General features: G+C 37.1%; 1 protein-coding gene across 1 annotated transcript in view; it reads left to right on the top strand.

Annotated features, from left to right (window-relative positions):
• BTAF1 (B-TFIID TATA-box binding protein associated factor 1) overlaps positions 1–23830 on the top strand; it is a 96728-nt gene that overhangs the window by 56271 nt on the left and 16627 nt on the right. The window contains exons 15-25 of the mRNA XM_007471554.1: positions 2564–2668; positions 3786–3935; positions 4256–4398; positions 4659–4833; positions 6185–6388; positions 11600–12026; positions 12990–13180; positions 14873–15026; positions 15447–15556; positions 16906–17107; positions 18508–18656. Of these exons, the coding sequence (XP_007471616.1) occupies positions 2564–2668; positions 3786–3935; positions 4256–4398; positions 4659–4833; positions 6185–6388; positions 11600–12026; positions 12990–13180; positions 14873–15026; positions 15447–15556; positions 16906–17107; positions 18508–18656 (2010 nt within the window). The remainder of the gene's footprint in view (positions 1–2563; positions 2669–3785; positions 3936–4255; positions 4399–4658; positions 4834–6184; positions 6389–11599; positions 12027–12989; positions 13181–14872; positions 15027–15446; positions 15557–16905; positions 17108–18507; positions 18657–23830) is intronic.

The following is a 23830-nucleotide window of genomic DNA, read 5'->3' on the forward strand; positions in this document are numbered from 1 at the left end:
TCTCTTAGGCTTTCATTTCTTTTCATTCTTTTTTCTTCAGTCTGTTCCACATCAGTGAATTCCACCATTCTGTCTTCCAGGTCACTTATCCATCCTTCTGCCTGTTGATTCCTTCTAGTATAGTTTTCATTTCAGTTATTGTATTGTTCATCTCTGTTTGTTTGTTCTTTAATTCTTCTAGGTCTTTATTAAACATTTCTTGCATCTTCTCTTTTTTTTTTTTTTTTTTTTTTGCGGTACGCGGGCCTCTCACTGTTGTGGCCTCTCCTGTTGCGGAGCACAGGCTCTGGATGCGCAGGCTCAGTGGCCATGGCTCACGGGCCTAGCCGCTCCGCGGCATGTGGGATCTCTCCGGACCGGGGCACGAACCTGTGTCCCCTGTATCGGCAGGCGGACTCTCAACCACTGCACCTCCAGGGAAGCCCTCTTGCATCTTCTTGATCTTTGCCTCCATTCTTTTTCCGAGGTCCTGGATCATCTTCACTATCATTATTCTGAATTCTTTTTCTGGAAGGTTGCCTATCTCCAATCCACTTCATTTAGTTGTTTTTCTGGGGTTTTATCTTGTTCCTTCATCTGGTATATAGCCCTCTGCCTTTTCATCTTGTCTGTCTTTCTGTGAATGGTTTCTGTTCCACAGGCTACAGGATTGTAGTTCTTCTTGCTTCTGCTGTCTGCCTTCTGGCAGATGAGGCTATCTAAGAGCCTTGATGGGAGGGACTGGTGGTGGGTAGAGCTGACTGTTGTTCTGGTGGGCAGAGCTCAGTAAAACTTTAATCCACTTGAATGTTGATGGGTGGGGCTGGGTTCCCTCCCTCTTGGTTGTTTGGCCTGAGGCAACCCAACACTGGAGCCTACCTGGGCTCTTTGGTGGGGCTAATGACAGACTCTGGGAGAGCTCTTGCCAAGTACTTCCTAGAAGTTCTGCTGCCAGTGTCCTTGTCCCCATGGTGAGCCACAGCCCACCCCCGCCTCTGCAGGAGACCCTCCAACACTAGCAGGTAGGTCTGGTTCAGTCTTCCCTGGGGTCACTGCTCCTTCCCCTGGGTCCCGATGCACACACTGCTTTGTGTGTGCCCTCCAAGAGTGGAGTCTGTTTCCCCCAGTCCTGTCGAAGTCCTATAATCAGTTCCCACTAGCCTTCAAAGTCTGATTCTCTAGGAATTCCTCCTCCTCTTGCCGGACCCCCAAGTTGGGAAGCCTGATGTGGGGCTCAGAACCTTCAATCCAGTGCGTGGACTTCTGTGGTATAAGTGTTCTCCAATCTGTGAGTCACCCACCCAGCAGTTACGGGATTTGATTTTAGTGTGATTACGCCCCTCCTATCAGCCCATTGTGGCTTCTCCTTTGTCTTTGGATGTGGGGTATCTTTTTTGGTGAGTTCCAGTGTCTTCCTGTCGATGATTGTCCAGCAGCTAGTTGTGATTCTGGTGTTCTCGCAAGAGGGAGAGCACGTCCTTCTACTCTGCCATCTTGGTTCCTCCTCTGTGTATAGTTTCACCAGATTTTCAAAGGGTCCCTTACCCAAAATAGATTAAAAACATTTGCCTGGGGCTTCCCTGGTGGCGCAGTGGTTGAGAGTCCGCCTGCCGATGCAGGGGACACGGGGTTGTGCCCCGGTCTGGGAAGATCCCATGTGCCGCGGAGCGGCTGGGCCCGTGAGCCATGGCCACTGAGCCTGCGCGTCCGGAGCCTGTGCTCCGCAACGGGAGAGGCCACAACAGTGAGAGGCCCGCGTACTGCAAGAAAACAAAACAAAACAAAAACATTTGCCTTGGGGCTTCCCTGGTGGTGCAGTGGTTGGGAATACGCCTGCCAGTGCAGGGGACACAGGTTCGTGCCCGGTCCGGGAAGATCCCACATGCCACGGAGTGGCTAGGCCTGTGAGCCACAACTACTGAGCCTGCGCATCTGGAGCTTGTGCTCCACATCGGGAGAGGCCGCGGCAGTGAGGGGCCCGCGCACTGTGATGAAGAGTGGCCCCCACTCGCTGCAACTGGAGAAAGCCCTTGCACAGAAATGAAGACCCAACATAGCTAAAAATAAATATATATTAAAAAAAAGAACAGTTGCCTTAATTTTGTAGTGAACTCAAAGTTGAATTTTCTAGGTTGGATATCATCTTACAGTTCACTACTTGCATTAATGGTGAGCACATAGAACTTAAACTGTTTATCTAGCACAGCAGCAGTAATCTGATCATTTGTCGAATTTCCCTGACTAAGCAGTGATATATAATGTAACCAAAGAGTTGTTGCTGGTTAGAGCTTGCTCCCATACAGAGGATGATTTCAGTTTATCAGAAGCACAATTCAGTGTTGTTAATCATAATCAGACTTTCTCCAGCTTCCTAGAGATTGTGTGCCATTTAATTTCTCCAAACCATTGGAATAATAAATGTGGTATTGTTGCTCCAGAATCTTGTCAAAATTTATCACCAGTTGAACATTATTGATGAAGTCATACGGTCTTTTCATGGTAGTACTTCTGTTATTTGACTTACAACTTTTAAAATAAGCTAACACCAAAGAATTATATGCTATAATTTTTATTTTGTTTTTAGAATTCTTCATCTTGGCTTATACCTATCCTTCCTGATATGCTTCGACACATTTTTCAGTTTTGTGTTTTGGAAAGCAGCCAGGAAATTCTGGACCTCATTCACAAGGTATATGGTGAATATATCTGTACTCCTTTCCCAGTATCTTGGTAGATGTAAAAAAATTTTCATAACTCTGTACTGTTGTTGATCAGGGATTTTAAGAAATTAGAAATCATCCAAGATATTTGAATAGTCTGGAGATCTGCAAAATGAGACAAGGAAATAGGCTTCTTATGGAATATAGTAGTTAAGTCCTGGTTAGCCCTGCTGCTTGTGTGACCTACCTGGCAAACGTTTTAAGCGCTTTCTTTATAGCCTCAATACAGAAAATAAAATGAAGGAAAGACTGCTTTTCTCCATCACTCATTTTGCTGTTTATCAGCATGCTTATTGATCCTGCAGAGTATCTTTGGGATTTATTGGTAATATATAGAGTCTGATTGTCATAGTTTAGACTTGTACTTTTTTATTACTTAGCAAGATTGGTCATATGTGTTGGAACCTTTAAAGAATAGCCATTTGATGTATTTAATAATATTTATGGGAGGAAATGGCACTGTTGTACCTTTAAAACCTGTTAAGTTAGTTTTGAATCATTGACCTCTGAGGTGGCTCATTGTTAACAGCCTTGGGTTAACACTGGTATTATTTCTACATGCTGGCCCTAGCCCATTTAATGCTAGGCATCAAAAAAGGTGCTTTATTGAGTAAAATCATGAATCAAGACTTATACTGTTCTTAATTTATACTAGGATATTACTACCTCTGAATTTAGCAGAGGTTATTTATAGGAGCTATTATATATTGAAGCAGTGTTGAATATACGACTGCATATTGAGCTCTATGATACATACAAAGGATTTCAGAGACTTACTGAGATTTTGATAACTTATTTTTATGGGTATCTATTTTTTTAAGTGATTTTCATAAAATACTGAGGAAAATAACTTTGTATTCCTTTTTTAAAAAACTTTCTCGTGTATTACTTTTCTTTAGTATATGAACCTACCTACCCCAAAACAGTATTTAAAAATAAGCCTCTATATTGAATTTTAAAATTAATCTCTGTGCTATTTCCTCCTTTTTTTTTTTCTTTTGATTCAATATCCCTAAAAATAAGTGTTAGGTTTTTTTAGGCCTTGCTAGAAAAATTTCACTTTCTTGTTCCCTTTTCATTCTGCAGGTTTGGATGGAATTGTTGAGCAAGGCTTCAGTTCAGTATGTGGTAGCAGCTGCTTGTCCATGGATGGGTGCTTGGCTTTGCTTAATGATGCAGCCTTCTCATTTACCTATTGATTTAAATATGCTGCTGGAAGTAAAAGCTAGAGCCAAGGTAAGTGTAGAGGGACATAATGTATTTGTATGTTCAACTCATAACTATTATTATTTTTTTCAACTCATAATTATTAATACAGTAACCATGTAAGACATCTGTATTGCTTTATTATAAGCATGATATCATTATTGTAACATAAGGAAAAATTATATCATTAGAACCTTGACAAAATGCATAGCAATTTTTATCCATTAAAATTTTGTGAAAAGAACTGTATTTTACTGGGATTATAACAAATGAGAGTGTTTTTGATGTTGTCTATTAAATTTTAATGGTTAATCTTTAATTATTGTTTTCTTCCCCCTTATTCCCTCTAGGAAAAAACAGGTGGTAAGGTGCGTCAAGGCCAAAGCCAGAATAAAGAAGTACTCCAGGAGTACATTGCAGGTGCAGACACCATCATGGAAGACCCCGCCACCAGGGATTTTGTTGTTATGCGGGCTAGAATGATGGCAGCCAAGTAAGTATACATAAACTCAAAAGTCGTTTAACCAAAAGATTCCTCTGATGTGTCTGTCAGTCTTTCCTCTATCACACTAGTTACAGATAGGAAAAAAAAGCGTAAGAAAAAGTTTCTAATGTTTTTGAAGTTTTAAAAGTAAGATTTATATATTTTTACGAAGATAAGATAGGAGTTATGTCTTCCTTGGGAAAAGTTATAGCTTCAATAGGGGAAACTTCAAGCAATTCTATAGTAACTTCTTTTTTTCTCCCTCTTAGGTTGTTAGGAGCACTTTGTTGTTGTATTTGTGATCCAGGTGTAAATGTGGTAACCCAAGAAATTAAACCAGCTGAATCCCTTGGCCAGTTACTGCTCTTCCATTTGAACTCCAAATCTGCCTTACAGAGAATTAGTGTAGCTTTGGTAATCTGTGAATGGGCTGCTTTACAGAAGGTAAGATTTTGCCCAAAAATAAATGAAGACAATTTAAACCAGTTTCCTTAGCTGTTAGGATTATTTTCATTATATTTTACAAACAGAAAAGTGAAAATTTTCTCTGTATAAAGATCCAGCATTTATAGAAAAGTATTCAAATTACATTGCAATATTGTTTCTCATTTGCCTTTAACCCTAGACTTTTTTCTTAGAACCCCCAGTCTTGTACTTGAGGACTACAATAGATAAGAGGCTTTGACTGATAGAAATCCATTTTTATGAGTAGTAGCAAGGGCAGATTTTTGGTCACAGGAAGAATAAAATTGCCACATTTAAACCCAAATCTTTATGTTTCCAAATAAGCCATTCCCTTGCAGCCCCTTTAATTTTTAACTTCTAGTAAGACGTATGATTTTGTGTAAGATTTGCTTCTGTAAATCAGAGAAACTTCCTGCTGGCTTTGTTTATTCCATTGACTGGAATTCTGGAAATTTAACTGTCTGCACTTGCTGTGAGAGCTGCTTGTTACTGCCTCTTAGCAGTTTGTCAGAGCTGTGTCTAAAAGTAATTGAGCCATGCTCTATTGCAACTGAAACCCCAGCTTTGCCTCTGGAAAGAAGCAAGGCTCATCTGTTTTTAGGCAGGACTCGGTGTGCTGGAGAGGCAGTGATGCTGTGTTTTTGTGCCTCTCAGACTCAGCAGCAAGTGTTGACAGTTCGGTTTCTGGACCCTCACAGAGCTTCTCTGGACTTACTCTGTGAAGCCCAGGCTGATCACCCAGATCCCACAGAACCCCTCATGGCTCACCACTGAGGTCATTCCCCCTCTGGTTGGGGCAGGCAACAACCAGAGAGAGTGGGAAGGGTTAGTTAAATTTGGGGGCAGGTAAGTAGCCTTTAAATTATATATCCATTTCTACAGTATGGCATGTGAAGCTATGGGTTCAACTGTTAAGAAATCTAATGAGTTTTTAAATAACATTTTTAGTGCATGCTAAGTGTTCTTTTCTGACTGATTTCTTTTTACAGTTGTATATTTTAAAATCTGGTATTTAAAATGTGGTATATAATATATATGTAAACTTGGAATAAATTCAGAATAAAGTAAGAGTAATTAAGTGGAAAGTTTAATGGAATTGTAATAGTTCCATGTGCATGTGCTATAGTCATTCATATTAAAATTTTAGAGTAGTTTGGGTGTGATACCTTTTCTCTGTGCAACTAATAACTATGTTGTTCTGGGAGATAACAGAATATAGGTTCAAAATCAATAGAAATTTAGACTTGGTAGTTTGCAAGCGAAGATTTATGCATTTCTAGAATTATGTTTACATATTTGCCCTGAATATTTGTTGTCTGTTATATTTTAGGAGTGTAGAGCTGTTACCCTAGCTGTGCAGCCACGTTTACTTGATATCCTTTCAGAACATTTATATTATGATGAAATTGCCGTTCCATTCACACGAATGCAGAATGAGTGTAAACAGCTTATTTCATCATTAGCTGATGCACATATTGAAGTTGGTAATAGAGTAAACAACAGTGTTTTTACAATTGATCAAGCTAATGACCTGGTGAGTAAAGAAGTAATCTTCTTAATTTTAGAGCGTGAAATAAGGATAAGAACTTTGTCTTGTCATGTTTACCACAAAAACACTAATTTGTTGAATCTATTTATGGCTTGGTAGCCTGTCATCACTACCCTTTAGAAAGGTTATTTCATTGTATTGACTTTTCTTGAAATAAGAGAATGGGGAAGGGATTTTTTTTTTATCTCAGCTTTGACAAACCAATATACCTTTATTAGAAAAAACTGTTACATTTTTTTCACTTCTCAGTTTTGCTTAAGACTGGCAGAGTATAGAAAAAATTGATTCTCTAAGTTCTTGAGTACTTCTCCCTTTTGCCAACTTAAAATGAAAATATTCAAACATAAGAGAATTACACAATGAAGTCTCATATACCTACCAACTAGATTACACAGTTAACATTTTACTAAATTTGCTTTATCACATACATATGCAACTCTCTACCCCTCTATTCAACCATTAATCCTTCTTAATTTTTGGTGCATTTTTAAGTAAATTACAGACAGATATCAGTACACTTAAACTAAAATTCAGTTTTTTTCTCTTCTTTTGTGTCATTAACTAAAATTGAGTTTTTATTTTTTTTTGTTCTTCTTTGAGGTAAAACTTATGTACTATGAATTGTACAAATCTCCAATGGAACATACGATAAATTTTAACAGAAGCAAATACCTATGAAACCCAAACCTCTATCAAGATACAGACAGTGCCATAACACTTCCCAGTCAATCCCCTGCCCTCAAATAACCATTGTTCTGGTTTTTCCTTCACCATAGATTACTTTTGCCTGTTCTAGAATTTCATATACATGGAATCATACACTCTGTGCTGTTTGGTGTAAGGATCTTTTTCAGCATGATGTTTTGTTAAATAATACATGTTGTTATATGTATCACTAATTCATTCTTTTCTATTGCTGAGTTTTCTTTCATTGTATAAATATACCACAATTAGTGTAAGCCCTTCTCTGCTTGATGAACATTTGGGCTACTCCAAGTTCTCAGCTCAGAGCTGCTATAAACATTTTTGTATAAGTTTTTTAAAGACATATTTTCATTTCTCTTGGGTAAATACATAGGAGTGGAATTGCTGGGTCATAGGGTGAGGTGTTTATTTAGTTTTATAAAAAATTGCACTTTTCCCAAAGTGGTTGTATCAGCAATATATGAGAGTTCTGGTTGCTCTACATCATCACCAACATTTGATGATGGTCACTCCTTGTAATTTTTGCCTTTCTGGTGGTTGTGTGATAGTGTCATTGTGGTTTTAACTTGTGTTTCCTTGATGACTAATATGTTTAACACTTTTTTATGTCTATTGGCCATTTGTTGATCTTCCTTTCTGAAATGTCTGTTCAAATCTTTTGTCTGTTTTTAATCAGGTTGTCTTTTTATTATTGAGTTGTAGGAGTTCTTTATATATCCTGGATACCAATCCTTTGTCAGATAGATGCTTTCCGAATATTTTCTCCCACTGTATGGCTTGCCTTTTCATTTTCTTAATGGTGTCTTTGGATGAGCAGATATTTTTAAGTTTGATGAAGTCTAGTTTATCAGTTGTTTTCTTTTATGGTTATTGTGTTCTGTGACCTAAGGTACCTTTTCTTATCTCCAAGTGGTGAAGTTATTCACACACATTTTCTTCTAAAGCATTGTAGTTTTAGTTTTTGTTTAATCATCCATATTTATGTTTATATATAGTGTGAATAGAGATTGCGTTTTGTTTTTCATATAGATACCTAACTTTTCCATCATCATTTATTGAAAAGATTTTTCTTTCGCCATGGAATTTCTTTGGCACCTTTGTCAAAAATTAATTGAAATATAAGTGTGTGTCTGTGGGCTCTATTTGTTCAATCTGTTTGTTATGCTAGCACCAGTGTCTTGATTACTGTATCTTTGTACTTCGTAAGTCTTTGAGGTTAGGTGGTGTAAATGAGTTCTTCCTTTTATGAGTTAAAGAATCAGAAACTCAGCTGCTTCACTTGTGTTGATTCCTGTGAAAGAGCATGCTTCATTTCTTATCCCCCTTTTTTATTGAAAAAATAATATAGTTGAAATTTTTTTTGTTCTCATATGTGAAAAAAAGCTAAAATTGCTTCAGTTTTTTTCTGAGTTGTTTTTCTGATTGTTATTTTTCTATAATTTCTCCTTTTTGCCTCCCCTGCCCCATATTTTGCCTTCCTGGAATAAAATCTCAAATTTTCTTTAAGGTCTGGGTTCCCTTCTTACTGTTTCTGACATTTCTTTTTAAAGCTATTACATGGACTCTTAAAGCTTTTCTTATTCAAACCTCTCACTCCCCAGTGAAACTCCTGTTCTGTTTCATCAGCTTCCTTAGTCCAGTGGTTTTGACCTGGGATATCAGAGTCTCTAGAAGAGCATATTTGAGGGAAGAGCAATTTTAAAAGATTAGTCTTGGCCTCGGCTAAGAGCCAGTGCTCTTTGTAACTTTCTTTGCATCCCTATTTTATTCTTACCTGCAAAATATAGGCATTTCCTGAAGGTCTTCCTTTGTCTGTCACCATTCTCACAGTTTAGTTCTTAACCATGTACTGTGCTATCTTCTCTTGATCTTTTATGTTCTTCAATTAGGCATTTTTGCTTGGATGCATTTTTGCTTGGATATCTCACTATCATTTCAAACTTAACACAACCAAAATTGGGATTTATTTTTTAACAGAAAATAGCCCTTTTTAAACACAGTCTCAAATCTTGTTAACATTTCCTTTCAGAAAGTTTCATATGTTTATCCTTTCTGTTTCCATCACCACAACCCAGTCAAAGTCCTTTGACTAGGTCCTGACTCATCTCTAAGGCTCGAGGCAGTCTCTGGTTCATTCCATCCTGCATGCTGTGCCACACTAATAAAATTCTTAGTGCCACTCTGAACACATCCCTCCCCTACTTAAAAACATTATTTTCTTTTTCCTTGATTTTAGTTTTTTTCTTACTTTCAACACCTTCTCTAAATTCCCCATCTCTTTTCTCCTCATTATTTCTCAAACTTCCTCCACTTAAGCCTAGTTAGTTTTTCTCTTGCAGAAGTACACCGTCCTCACCCACTTTCTTTGCTTCACTCATTCTCACTTTGGTGTCTGAGCTCCTCTTTCCTTTGCCAGAAATTCCCTACCCTCCAGCCTCTATGCTCATCCCAAGTTCATCTCTTGACATTCCTTCATCGCCCTGTGCTCAGGCCGTGGTAAGCTGTTGTCAGTTCCTTGGACAGTACCTCACTTTGCACTCCCTACCTCACTCTGTTTGCCAAGATGTCCCCATAACTCCAGACTTATCCATTGTTTAAAAACCTAGCATAAGTGTTAACTGCCTCTGGCAAGCCTTCACTACTTCTGTCTCCTCTAAGAAGAGTTAAGCTACCCTTGTGCTACCACAGCAACTTGCACTTACCTCAGTTTCATGTTACATTGTTTTTACTTATGTATTTGTCTCCCACATTATTCTCAACATTTTTTGAGTGTATGAAGACATTGATTTTACTCATCTTTTAGTATTACTCTTTAAATATTTGTTGAGTGAATGAATTTGGGGTAATTGGAAAGCTTTTCCTAAGTTGCCTAGAATCATTGAAAATTGACAGAAGCATAGTGTATTTAGGACAATGTTTTTAAACTTTTAGTAATGAAACCTGTTTCAAATAATCTTATGCAAAAGCTTGAACACATAAAACAGACAAAGCAAAGTGGAGAGTATAAGCTAGAAGTGGTATGTGATCATGTTCCTTTGTAGAGAACAGATCAAGATGAAGCAGATACAGCTCAATTTAAAGTCTTTGATATTTTATAATGATAAAAGAAGATCTTATTTGTGTGCCTATTTTGCTTTTTATAATAGAGGTTGGCATTATCAGTCTTGTCCATAAGGGAATTGATTATTTCTAAGTCTGAAAAATTGGGTTCTCCATTAAAAAAAAAAGGTAGGTTCTTTAATGTTACAGGCTTTTCTGACCAACATTGATCAGTTTGGATCTATTTATGGAGCCTCTTTATGATTGCAGTTACCTATCAAACAAGAAGACTATTTTTGTTATGTAATCCATCACACAGTCTTTAAATGGTAATTTAAAAAATGTGTGCACAGAAACTTGTACATAAATGTTCATAGCAACATTATTCGTAATAGCTAAAAGGTGGAACCAACCCATCCATTCATCAGCTAATGAATGGAAAAATGCAACTGATATATCCATATAGTGTAATATTATTTGGCAAAAAAAGGAATGAAGTAATTATACATGCTACAACGTCAGTGAACCTTGGAAGAATTATGCTAAATGAAAGAATCTAGTCACAAAAGATTACACATTATATTAGTCCATTTATATGAAATGTACAGAATAGGCAAATCTATAAAGATAGAAAGTAGATAAGTGGTTACATGAGGGTGATGAAAATGTTCTAAAATTGTGGTGATGGTTGTACAACTCTGAATATAATAAAAACCATTGAATTGTACACTTTAAATGAGTGTATTGTATGTGAATTATATCTCATAAAGTTGTTTTAAGAAGATGTATTGAACAATCTTTTAATGGGGCTTGTAAAGTAGTCTGATGCCACAGTCTTACAGCTTTAAGCAGCTCTTGGTAATTAAATAATTAATGACTATTGTACCATCCTCTCTTAACTGTTGGTTTATATTTGCTTACAGCGTTCTCATTTCACCAAAGTGCTATATGGGTATTGTGTGTGATTTTTCACTCAAACTTACTAGATATAATAAGTCTCTCAAGAACCTGTCTTTCTTAAACAATATAATACTAATGTTAAACTAAGTCAGATTAAAATAAAGTTTAGGGCTTCCCTGGTGGCGCAGTGGTTGAGAGTCCGCCTGCCGATGCAGGGGACACGGGTTCGTGCCCCAGTCCGGAGGATCCCGCATGCCGCGGAGCTACTGGGCCTGTGAGCCATGGCCACTGAGCCTGCGCGTCCGGAGCCTGTGCTCCACAACGGGAGAGGCCACAACAGTGAGAGGCCCGCGTGCCACAAAAAACTAAATAAATAAAAAATAAAATAAAGTTTACTTGGAAGGTTACATTTATTTAGTTTACTGAATACTAAAATAGTAGTAGATATCGTGGAACTTAAAATTGAAACAAAGTTTGTTGTCTGCCCTTTAGGAGTTTACAGGCTATTTGAGGTTGATGTCCTTAATGATTTTGATTTCTCTTTTTTAATAGGTCACTGCTGTTTTTAATGAAGTCACATCATCTTTCGATTTAAATCCTCAAGTGTTACAGCAGTTAGATAGTAAACGACAGCAGGTCCAAATGACAGTTACAGAGACCAACCAGGAGTGGCAAGTGTTGCAGTTGAGAGTGCATACTTTTGCTGCATGTGCAGTTGTAAGCTTGCAGCAACTTCCGGAGAAATTAAATCCTATTATAAAGCCATTAATGGAGACAATTAAAAAAGAAGAGAATACTCTAGTGCAGAACTACGCGGCTCAGTGCATAGCCAAACTACTTCAGCAGTGCACAACAAGGACACCCTGTCCCAATTCAAAAATTATTAAAAATCTCTGTAGCTCACTTTGTGTGGACCCATATCTAACTCCTTCTGTCACGTGTCCAGTACCAACACAAAGTGGCCAGGAAAATTCTAAAGGTATATATCTAAAGCTTTATTTGGGGTAGAGAAAGAATTAACCATTTAAATTTGTATATAGTCACTTACACGTATAATTTAAGCACAAATCCAGTTTATGTTGGAGCTTTTTCCCATTTTGAGAGAATTTGCACATATTGCTAATAAAATCACAACCTCTTAACTTAAATAAGTTATTCATAAAAGACCTGATGTATAAAATGACTGAATTCTATGAGACAGGTGTTAACCCTTTACTTCTCTTTCAAGACCATAATTATAGGGTTTACTGTTAACAGAGCTAGAAAACTTAATTATATCCAGTGGTGAATAAAAGTTCTTCCTGTAAAATTCTGGTTTCTCTAATTTAGTACATGTCTTATGAGATAAGTGGGCTCTGTTACCTTTAGCAAATAATGCTTAAACAGCTTTTCTATTTTCATCCAGAAAATTTATATGGAAAGTAACTGCTCTTTGTAGGCTAATCTCAAGGACCAATGTTTCTTCACATACCTTAGTCCTAAATTCCCCCCATCCCTGTCCCTGAGAGCTATGTGAGGCAGCAGTATTTTGCAGTGGTTGGTGTTTCTGAATTCATGGTAACTATGGACTTTTTTTTTTTTAAAGAAAACTTACTTGCATTGTTTTTTCATGTTTCTTTTTATGCCTGGAAACATTCATTTTTAAAAAATTAATGTACTTTTAACTGAAGGTACATTCATTCTTGCATGTGATATTTCTTGTTGTTAATATGATGCTGCAAATTTCGTTGTATTAAGTATGGTCCTATGCAAATATTAAAACATTCAATGTTATAAATTATTGATTTTTGTTACCATTTCATTGTCTAAAGAAAATATCATTGGCCTATAAAAATTGAGGCTTAAAAGACAATTTTAAAATGTGTTGTATCTCTTTTGGAGCAGGAAACATTTGGTCACCTATATTATGCTTTAAAAGTTATTTAACTTTTTTCCTTAATAGGATCCAACTCCGAAAAAGATGGAATGCATCATACTGTCACCAAGCACAGGGGTATAATTACACTCTATAGGCATCAAAAAGCTGCTTTTGCTATCACAAGTAGGCGAGGTCCTACCCCCAAAGCAGTAAAAGCTCAAATAGCAGATCTTCCTGCAGGAGGTAGTGGAAATATCCTTGTTGAACTTGATGAGGTAAATAGTTTTTTTTTTGAATACTCTGATTTTAAAACAAATTTCTTACAGATTGAGAGCTAAATTGTCATATCAGCTTCTAGAATTGTATTTTAATATTTTTAAGTGAAAGAACTGGGGCTAATAACTTTTTGGAGTACTGCAGCAACAGGGTCCAGAAAAACTGAAAACTTCGTCAAATTTCTCATGCCTCTTATTATTTTTACCAGCTTAACTTGATGATTATCTTCCTAGGCAAGAAACCTTCTCAGTAATGGGTATATAAGTCATTCATGAATATAAACTAATTCCTATAACAGTGACTACAGTGACTACAGAGATGTTAAGTAATAGTGAAAGCTAACTTTTCTCAGTCCTATCAATGTCAGGAATTGCTGTTGATATTCAGAGGATAAGTTTATACATGTCAAACTTTTAGTCAACTTGGAATTTATTAACTATGTGATGTGAGGTAGGGATCTAAATTTATTTGCCCACATGAACAGCCAGTTTATCCCACCGTTGAATCTTTTCCTCCCTGGTTTATAATGGCACCTCTGTTTTATGTCATGCTTTGTATATATAAGGATCTCCTTGGGCTCTCTATTCTGTTTCATTGGTCTACTTATTCTACAGTACAGTCTTCTTTAAAGATGATTTTAAAAAGTGTTTGGTTTTGGAAAATCTTACAGTCACATTGTTAACAGTGGAATGAATGCTCTAGGTAGCTCTTTTGGTTGCAAGACATAGGAACTTAACCTGAGTTCAGCAATAAACTATCAATGCTAAAAGACATGTGTTTAATATATTTCTATAAAGTATAGGCCTATTTTAAGTTTTTTTTTTAAACCAAAATCTTAGCTTATTGTCTGTATTTCTTTTAAAATATTCTGTGAATGAAGGTTTTTTCACTATCTATATTCTTCCCATAATTTTAATTCAAAATTTACTGTGGTTTTAATATTTATACTTACGTGGTTTACATAGTTCCTTCATTTAAAAATATATATCTTTCTGGGGGGACAGTTTCTTTTGTATTTAATTATTATAAAATTACTGGGCTTCCCTGGTGGCGCAGTGGTTGAGAGTCCGCCTGCCGATGCAGGGGACACGGGTTCGTGCCCCGGTCCAGGAGGATCCCGCATGCCGTGGAGCGGCTGGGCCCGTGAGCCGTGGCCGCTGGGCCTGCACGTCTGGAGCCTGTGCTCCGCAACGGGAGAGGCCACAACAGTGAGAGAGGCCCACGTACCGCAAAAAATAAATAAATAAATAAATTACTGCTAAGTAAGAGGTTATCGATCTTATGGTTAAATTAAATAGATGCTCATATTCTGTCCCTTAAGCAAATATAAATAAGTGCCCATCATTTTATCTCCTTTTCCTCTCTCTGTTTCTTTGGGGTGGAGAGAAGAAGAAAAAAACATGTTACTTAGAACTGTCTCTAGAAACAGCACATATTTGTCTATTCCTTATCTCCAACCCCCTGAAAGTATTTTACTTTGGATGTGAAAATCTAGTTTGGGATTTTGTGCCCATGTAAGTTTAATTATTGAGAAATGTTTTATAGTTATGATAAATATGTCCAGTAATTGCTTAATTAGTTAATGGTAACACTGAATTCTGAGGTAGTGACTTTTAAATTATCTTAATAACATTTCAAATGCATTATACTTTTTTTTTCAAATTTCGTTTTCAACTAACATTTAATTTTAGGCCCAGAAGCCTTACCTGGTACAACGGAGAGGAGCTGAATTTGCCTTGACAACTATAGTGAAGCATTTTGGTGGTGAAATGGCAGTGAAGTTGCCACATCTCTGGGATGCTATGGTTGGTCCATTGAGGAATACAATCGACATAAATAATTTTGGTGTGTACATATTTTTCCGAGTTGCATTTTAAACAAGTTTCAGTATATATCCATTACGTATGTCCTTATAAAATAACAATGCCTATACCTGTTTATCCCGGGCCAGCTGGTAAGTTTTTAAATGGAAGGTTGGTAAAAACAATTTATTTTCATGTCATTTTGCATACTTTTTGCTTTTTACTTTTTCTATTACATATTTAGAAACAGATATTTGAAATGGATCATTATGTTAAACATCTTTAGTTGCTTTAGGTGTAGTACCTCAGCAGTTAAATTAAGGGCATGGTATTTCATTTTACATTGTAAAGCAAAATAGACTCTCCCACAGTACCTGGGGGAGTGCTAAAACTTTTTGTGGGCTCTAGATTTTAAAGAATTATTTGCAAGGTAATATGCACTTAAATCAATATGTTTTAATAGATGGAAAGTCCCTCCTGGAAAAGGGAGATGGCCCTGCCCAAGAACTGGTGAATTCTCTGCAAGTTTTTGAAACAGCAGCAGTGTCAATGGATTCTGAGCTTCATCCCTTGGTAACTAACTAATGCAAGTGTAGTTTTTTTTCTAGTAAAACAAGTAGTCTTATTAGACTTAAGGCTTGAATGAAAAGTGCAACTTTGATGTCATCCCTTATTGCATTTTCTTTTATATGCTATAACTAGATTCCTTCTTTCCCAACAACTCAACTCTTATGGGCTTTGAGGCAGAGCTGGGTGCATGAATGATAGAAAACCCACTCTGGGAGCTTAGAATACAGTAGGGACAGGGCTCTGATGACACAGAAGCCAGGTGTAAACAGGAAAGAAAGCCGCATCCCTATTCATCTATACCATCTTAATATAGTCTAGGAAAGGAAGAGTACAGGTAATGAAACCTCTTTCCAAGATAAATATAATGGTAGAAGGAAGGTACCTCTCAGAGATGAAACTAGTCAATGGCAAAGATAGAACCTGGGTTTATTTTTTGACTGTTAAAATATCTCTTACCAAAAAATTGGAACAGAGGGAGGAGGAACCCCATTGAAGAAAGTATTACTCTTTCCGTATAACTGCAATAGGAAGCTCTCTGCAGTTTATAACATTGTGAAGGGTGCTATCTCCAATTCTCTATTCATATCTAATATAAGAGGGAGAATCTAGGAGAGAGTAGAGAAGAGTGAAATTTTTCTGTTTATATAGTAATAAGCATATTCTTTTACTTGTTAAATTTTGCGGATTTATCATTAGTAAAGAAGGGCAGAATCCTGTATATGCTCACCCTCCGTGATCAACAGCATGCATTCAGCTGAGCTGTAAGGCTAGTCTGTTGAGCAAGTACCTGGATCTCACGAGCATTAATCCTGGCTTCCATGCAGCAGACATTTAATAATGGGATATGTTGTGCTCTCGTGATCATATTGCCTTTGGTAAGCCAGGAAGTTAAAGTGGAAAATACCTACCAAAGTATAGTGCCCAGAACAAAATTGAGATCACTCAACCCAGTGAATAAAAAAGTATGTACCTAAAACTAAGCCATATTGGGAGGGGGCTGATGATGTGTGGTGTCAATTTCCCAACCTCAGTAGGAGATTTTTGCAAGTCTCTTTGATGCGTTCCCTACTAATTTTGGAAAGAATTGAGTGTTCCTTGATGCCTAAGAGGATATTGAACAGGGGAGAAGTTCTGCACCTTTCTGTTCTTTTTAAAAGCCTTATAATAACCATTTAGATTTAAATTTTTATTGAGGATGTTTTGACAGTAATGTTTTGAGGTAATTGGAGATATTCTTGGATTTAGAGTTACTTAGAATATTGAGAACCTCTGAGTATGGGCTGTTATAGTTATATTTTAAACAGTAGATTCCCTAATGAGTATTCTGATTATCTTAAACTTTTTGTTTTTAGTTGGTACAGCATTTGTCTCATCTTTATATGTGCCTTCAGTACCCCAGCACTGCAGTGAGGCACATGGCTGCTCGTTGTATAGGCGTCATGAGCAAAATAGGTACCATGGAAACAATGAATATTTTTTTGGAGAAGGTTCTTCCATGGCTGGGAGCAATTGATGACAATATCAAACAAGAGGGTGCAATTGAAGCACTTGCCTGTATCCTTTTTTATTTTGACAAACTATTCAGAAATTATATTCATTTTATTTAAGGATGACTAAAATAAAATTTATTCAAATATGCCCAGGGAATTCCCTGGCGGTCCAGTGGTTAGGACTCCATGCTTTCACTGATGAGGGCATGGGTTCGATCCCTGGTCAGGGAACTAAGATCCTGCAAGCTGCACAGTGCAGCAAAAACAAAACAAAACAGAACAAAAACAAATACGCACATAACCTGCCTTGTTCCAAAAAGAAACCTACTTTTTAAGATTTTTTTTGAAGTGTATTTTTATTACATTATAATACATTATAAATATATTTACATTTGATTATGAAAATATTCACACAGAAAGTCTGAAGAATTACTGTTAATTTTAAGAGATCTTTTTACAGGCAAAAATTTTATGTACCTCATGAACTATTTATCTAGTAACTAATCTGTTTATTTGGCTTATAATCAATTTTTAAAAATATTAATCAGATATAGGTAGTCCTTATTAACATGTTTGCTTTGTTCGTTACATGGGTAGAAAATGACTAAGTATATACTAAATAACTAGAAATATACAGGCAAGCTTATTTATTTATTTATTTATTTATTTATTTATTTATTTATTTATTTATTTTTTTTTGCGGTACATGGGCCTCTCACTGTTGAGACCTCTCCCGTTGCGGAGCACAGGCTCTGGACGCGCAGGCTCAGCGGCCATGGCTCATGGGCCCAGCCGCTCCACGGCATGTGGGATCTTCCCGGACCAGGGCACGAACCCACATCCCCAGCATCGGCAGGCAGACTCTCAACCACTGTGCCACCAGGGAAGCCCTACAGGCAAGCTTTTACCAAGGGTATGGCATCCACTGACATTCTTTTCTCAAAATAACCCGAAAGATATTTCAGTATAAGAGCAAGAAAGACGGGTGGAGATCAAATCAGTTAGAAACTCCGGCTCAGAAATGCCGAAGATTACAGGAGGACTGAACTCACTGGGCCTGCTATGTCCAGTTTAAGATTGTTGAGATATTGGTGGGAAATTTGGAATTAATCTTTGACGCTGAGTTGTGCTCCCTTGCTTGCAATGTAACTCAATTTTGGTATGGGAATTCTAGAAACTTGTAGGAATTTCTCTGTGGAAAAAAGTCTTATTGATAAAGTTACCTCCAGCCTTCCTCAGATGAAAAACATCATTTTATCTTCTTAATCATGAGAAAGTTATATAATGTTTACAAAGGAGTAACATTGTACAAATGCTGTTATAGTTGGATCATAGACCTTGAGGGACAGTCAGTTCTTCATAATACAGGTGAGAAAATGAGGAACTGTTTTAGAAGTCATGGCCTTAGTTTGTGAAAACATCTACCTTGGAACCAGTTGGAAATTTCCTTAATAACTTACTCAGGTGTAATGGAACAACTGGATGTTGGTATTGTTCCATATATTGTCCTTTTAGTTGTGCCTGTGTTGGGAAGAATGAGTGATCAGACGGACAGTGTAAGATTCATGGCTACACAGTGCTTTGCAACACTAATTAGACTCATGCCACTTGAGGTAAGTTGAAGGTACTTGGTTTATGGACTTAATGTTTTCAGTAACTTCATAGTAATTGTAACCCTTTTTAAAGAACATGTCAGGTTTAAAAAAAGATTTGAATATGTTTATGTTATAAGTGTTAAGAATTTTATGCTTTAATGGGTAATTTTTTTTTAACACAGTGTTTTAAATAAAACTATGGTTCTGGAACTTCTCTGTCAGTCTAGTGGTTAAGACCCCACTGCAGCAGGCACGGGTTCAGTCGGGGAACTATAGGATCCCACATGCTGCATGACACGGCCAAAAATTTAAAAACCAAACAAACAAAAACTATGGTTCCTAAAAGAATGATAATTCATTGATGCTATTCTAGAAATAGAATTGTTTCTAAGTATCCCTGGTAACATCTATGTAAAGATTCTGTTCTGAAGTTTACGTGAAAGGTAAATTCGAAAGATGGTAATTGAAAGTGTAAAAAGCAAATTATGTCTCTGTTGGATTATGGAGAAAGCAGACTAGAAGGCTGAAGTTGGAGAATTTTGGAGTATATTCATGCTACAGAAATAATATATGTGGCCAGTGTGGGAAATAGAAGTGGCTTGAAGCAAGGGAAAAGCCAGGACCCTTCCACTTAGCCACTTATATATTTTTATGGGATTTTTGTAATTCAGGAAGTAAGTATATATGCAGTTCATCCATGTTGTAGTATGTCAGTAGCTCCTTTTGGATGTATTATCCTTTTGGGTGTATTTAGAGTATTACTGGCCAAATAATGCTCTATTTTATGGAGATACCACATTTTGTTTATCCATTCATCAGTTGATGGACATTTGGCTTGTTACCAGCTTTTGGCTATTATGAGTAATGCTGCTATGAACGTGCACTTTATGCACTTATAAAGTCTTTGTGTGGATGTATGCTTTTATTTCTTTCCTTTAATTTATTTGTTTTATTTATTTATTTTTGGCTGCGTTGGGTCTTTGTTGCTGTGCGCAGGCTTTCTTTAGTTGTGGCGAGCAAGGGGCTAACTCTTTGCAGCGCACGGGCTTCTCATTGCAGTGGCTTCTCTTGTTGCAGAGGACAGGCTGTAGGCACACAGGCTTCAGTAATTGTGGCACACAGGCTAAGTAGCTGTGGTGCACGGGCTTAGTTGCTCTTCAGCATGTGGGACCTCCCTGGTCCAGGGCTCGAACCTGTGTCCCCTGCATTGGCAGGTGTATTCTTAACCACTGCGTCACCAGGGAGGCCCCAGAACATGGATTCTTAACCACTGAGAAGTCCCTGCTTTTATTTCTTTTGAGCAGATATTTAGGAGTGGAATTACTGGTTCATATCATGTTTAACTTTTTAAGAAACTGCCAAACTATTTTTCCCAGAGTAACTCTACCATTTTAAATTTCTACCAGCAAAGTATGAGTGTAAGTTGGATGATAGCCTCTTTGAAAAAATAAAAAATTGGCTATATCTGATAAAGTTGAAGATTCCCCTCCCAATGACCCGTCAAATCTATGCTAGGTATATATCCTAGAGAAATTCATAATACATCCAAGACACACCTTCAAGAATATTATTTATACCATTATTTATAGTAGTCTAAAACCACTCAGATATTCATTATCTGTAGAGTAGATATGTTAACTGTGGATTATTATACTGCAATAAGAATGAACAAAGTACAGATACATACAACAATTAGTGAATCCTTAACATAAGATTCTATTTTTATGACGTTCAAAAATAGGCAGAAGTACGTGGGATACATACTTAGGTGATAAAGGTATAAAGAAAGGTAAAAAAGAAATTGCCATGAAAGTCAGTAAAATGATTACCTCTTGAGGAAAGGAGAGTGGGTTATCACTGGGAGGGAGCTTACAGGATCTTGTGGGATGATGGCAGGGCTGTTTTTCTTAATCTGGCAGTAGTTAGAGAGCTGTTTGTTTTATAATTTATTAATCTGTACATTTGTTTATATATTTCTCTGCGTGAATATTTTTTCCACAATATGTTAAAATAACCGTGACTAAAAAAATACTAGACTACTGTACCAAAAGACCCAAGTGACATTTCCTGAATTGTTTCCATCCTCTGCTTCCTAGGTCTTATTCATATCCTTTAACTTATGGGCCTTGCATCATCTTATCTGTAAACTAAGTTGATTATGCTTTGTCCCCTTGGTCTTTTTTGGCTTTGAAATCAATGAGTGATGAGAAACCATCATGTGTTCTTTGAGCAAAGGAGTAGATGGTGAAAGCAGTGTTTTAGGAAAATCAGTTTAATAGCTGTTTGAATGTGGATTAGAATGTAAGTGCCCCCAGAGCCCAGATCCACTGTGAGGTAATAAAGAGTCTAAACTACTTTTTTTTTAAGGGAGAATAACAGTACTTGATAACAAATTGGCAAAGAAAAGAGATTTTGAACTTTAGAGATTGAGAAAAGATTGATAAGATTCCCTTTGATAGATGTGAAAATTACGAGGATGTGATGCATATTTTGCTTCCAGCCATGATAAAACAGATTTATCCTCCTACCTTAACTTAGAAAACCAGACAAAATGAATCAAACAATGGCTTTCAGACATTGAACAACAAGGGAACAAATGAAATGCCCTAGCTTACTGCCTGGAGTGAGTTTCCAGACCATAGGACAGGGAAGTGAAAACTAAACAGAGGCTAGCAGAGTCAGAGTGCGGGGAGAACAAGATGGGTAGAATTTGCAAGGCAGAGTACCTGAGAGGAAGTAGCTGCACAGAGAGGGAGCTCCAGAGGTCCACACAAAGGCTGAGCGTTCATCGGGGCATATGTATGAGAATATATGTTTGAGACTGGGGGGAAAAATCAGAAAGGAGTAGGTGGAACAATTCCCAGAGCTCACACAGGGTCAAGAATAGGTATTTCCCCCCAAGCTGAGTCAGAGGACCTACCACATAGGGCACTGAGTATAGTCCTTATAAGTATATTGCCTGAGTAGCAGGGCCAAATTAACCCTTGACAGAAGACTGATTTGAACCCACCTTAATAAAGCTTAAAAGCAAGCCTGAAAAGGATCAAATTGGTTTCAGGTAATTTAACTATATCCCAAAAAGAAAAAACTGTTTAACGCCCAATAGTTCAGCACCCAACAGCGTAAAACTTAGGATGTTTAGCACCCATCAGAAAATTAACCAGAGGGAGTTCCCTGGTGGCCTAGTGGTTAGGATTCCAGGCTTTCACTGCCACGGCCAGGTTTCAATCCCTGCTTAGGGGAACTGAGATCCTGCCCCCCCCCCCCAAAAAAAAGTTAACCAGGAGAAAAGTCAGTCAATAGAAGCAGACCCTGAAATGACCCAGATAATAGAATTAGTATACAAGGACATTAAAATATGCTCCATATGTTCAAGAAGGTAGAGGGAAAGCATGAGTGTGATGAGGAGCAAAATGGAAGACATAACAACCCAAATTGAACTTCTTGAGTTGAAAGATGTAATTACAAATAAAAACACACTGGATAGGATTAATAGCAGATTAGATGCTGTGAGTTTGAAGATGCAGCAATAGAAACAAGAATGTCATGCAAGTTAATTCCTGTTTCACTTTATCTTGATTTGCTCTGTCCCATCTTCATAGGAAGAATCATGTACTTTTCAGTCAAGGATTCAGGGAATATAAACCAGTGGTTTTGGTAGAAGCTTTAATTCCTTGCACTATTAGTAACTCTTGCTGCTTTTAGAGGAATTGGGGTGAGGAAGATACTCAAAGGAAGGGTTCCTGGCACTAAACAATATTTATGAATCCTAATCGTTGTTAGGAAATGTCCCTATTGTATGGCCTTATATCTGGTTGTCATTTATTAAAAGGTCCATGAGGATAAATGTTTGAAGATTTGTTACTTATAAAGCACTGTGCAGAAAGGCTTCATTTGGATGGTTGTCATTATGGTATTAGATGTGTTAAAATGTTAGTTTCTATCTTACTTGACAAAGTTGTTAATTCTAAAACCTTTTGAGGGAATTCCCTGATGGTCCAGTGGTTAGAACTCCACGCTTCCACTGCAGGGGGCACAGGTTTGATCCCTGGTTGGGGAACTAAGATCCCTTGAGCCCTGCAGCGCAGCAAAAAAAAAAAAAAACCTTCTGAAAATATAACATGCAACCATTTTAAGACTCAGTGTATATACCTCACTCCTGATACTATTTCTGGTATTATAAGGAACATATATTTTAATTGAATTTAATTGAAGTTCTTTTCTGAGAATTTTACATTTCTTAACTGTCACTTTACATTTCTTTTTTTTTTTTTGCGGTACGCGGGCCTCTCACTGTTGTGGCCTCTCCCGTTGCGGAGCACGGGCTCAGCGGCCATGGCTCACGGGCCCAGCCGCTCCGCGGCATGTGGAATCTTCCCGGACTAGGGCACGAACCCGTGTCCCCTGCATCGGCAGGCGGACTCTCAACCACTGCACCACCAGGGAAGCCCACTTTTACATTTCTTAATCATAGGGCAGTAGTTCTCAAAGTTTCTGGTCTCTGGACCTCTTTACACTCTTAAAAATTAAAGACCCCAAAAAGCTTTTGTTTATATTTTCTGTTATAGAAATTAAAACTGAGAAATGTAAAAAGATTTATTAATTTGTTTAAAGAATAAATCCATTAGACTTTTGAATAGATCTCTACCAGTACATGTTTTGTAACATGCATTGGTCATTTGGAAAACATTGGTTCACTGAGTTATATAAATCTTTTAAAGGTTGATATATTTCATCGTACAGTAGCAACAAATCAGACTCATTAATATCACCAACAGAAAACTATTTTTAAATATTGGGAAGTACCTGCAGTGCTAAGTCTCTTTTGTAAACTTGAATTTTATCATTGGCAACAAGTTATGTCAGTTGTTTTACTTGAAGTGACAAATTTATCTTTGAGAAAATATCAGCCAAATACCCAAGTCAGAATAACCGTAGTTTGTCAGTCCATTCAAATAAAATGATGTTCTGTAAAAAATGGCTAGGTCAACTCACAGTTTTAAGAAATCTTGCAAGTGCTTTTCCTAAACATATTGTACTTCCATATGCATGATATGCAGCAGAAATGCTTTATGTGTACTTCATATTTTGTTGCACGGAATGTTAAAAAGATGTTCCATTCGAAGGTTGAGGTTTAATAAAATTATTTTTACTGGCTCAAGGACATTCTTTTTTTTTTTTTTTTTTTTTTT

Source organism: Lipotes vexillifer, unplaced genomic scaffold, assembly GCF_000442215.2.
Source record: "Lipotes vexillifer unplaced genomic scaffold, Lipotes_vexillifer_v1.1 scaffold325, whole genome shotgun sequence".
Lineage (NCBI taxonomy): Eukaryota > Metazoa > Chordata > Mammalia > Artiodactyla > Lipotidae > Lipotes > Lipotes vexillifer.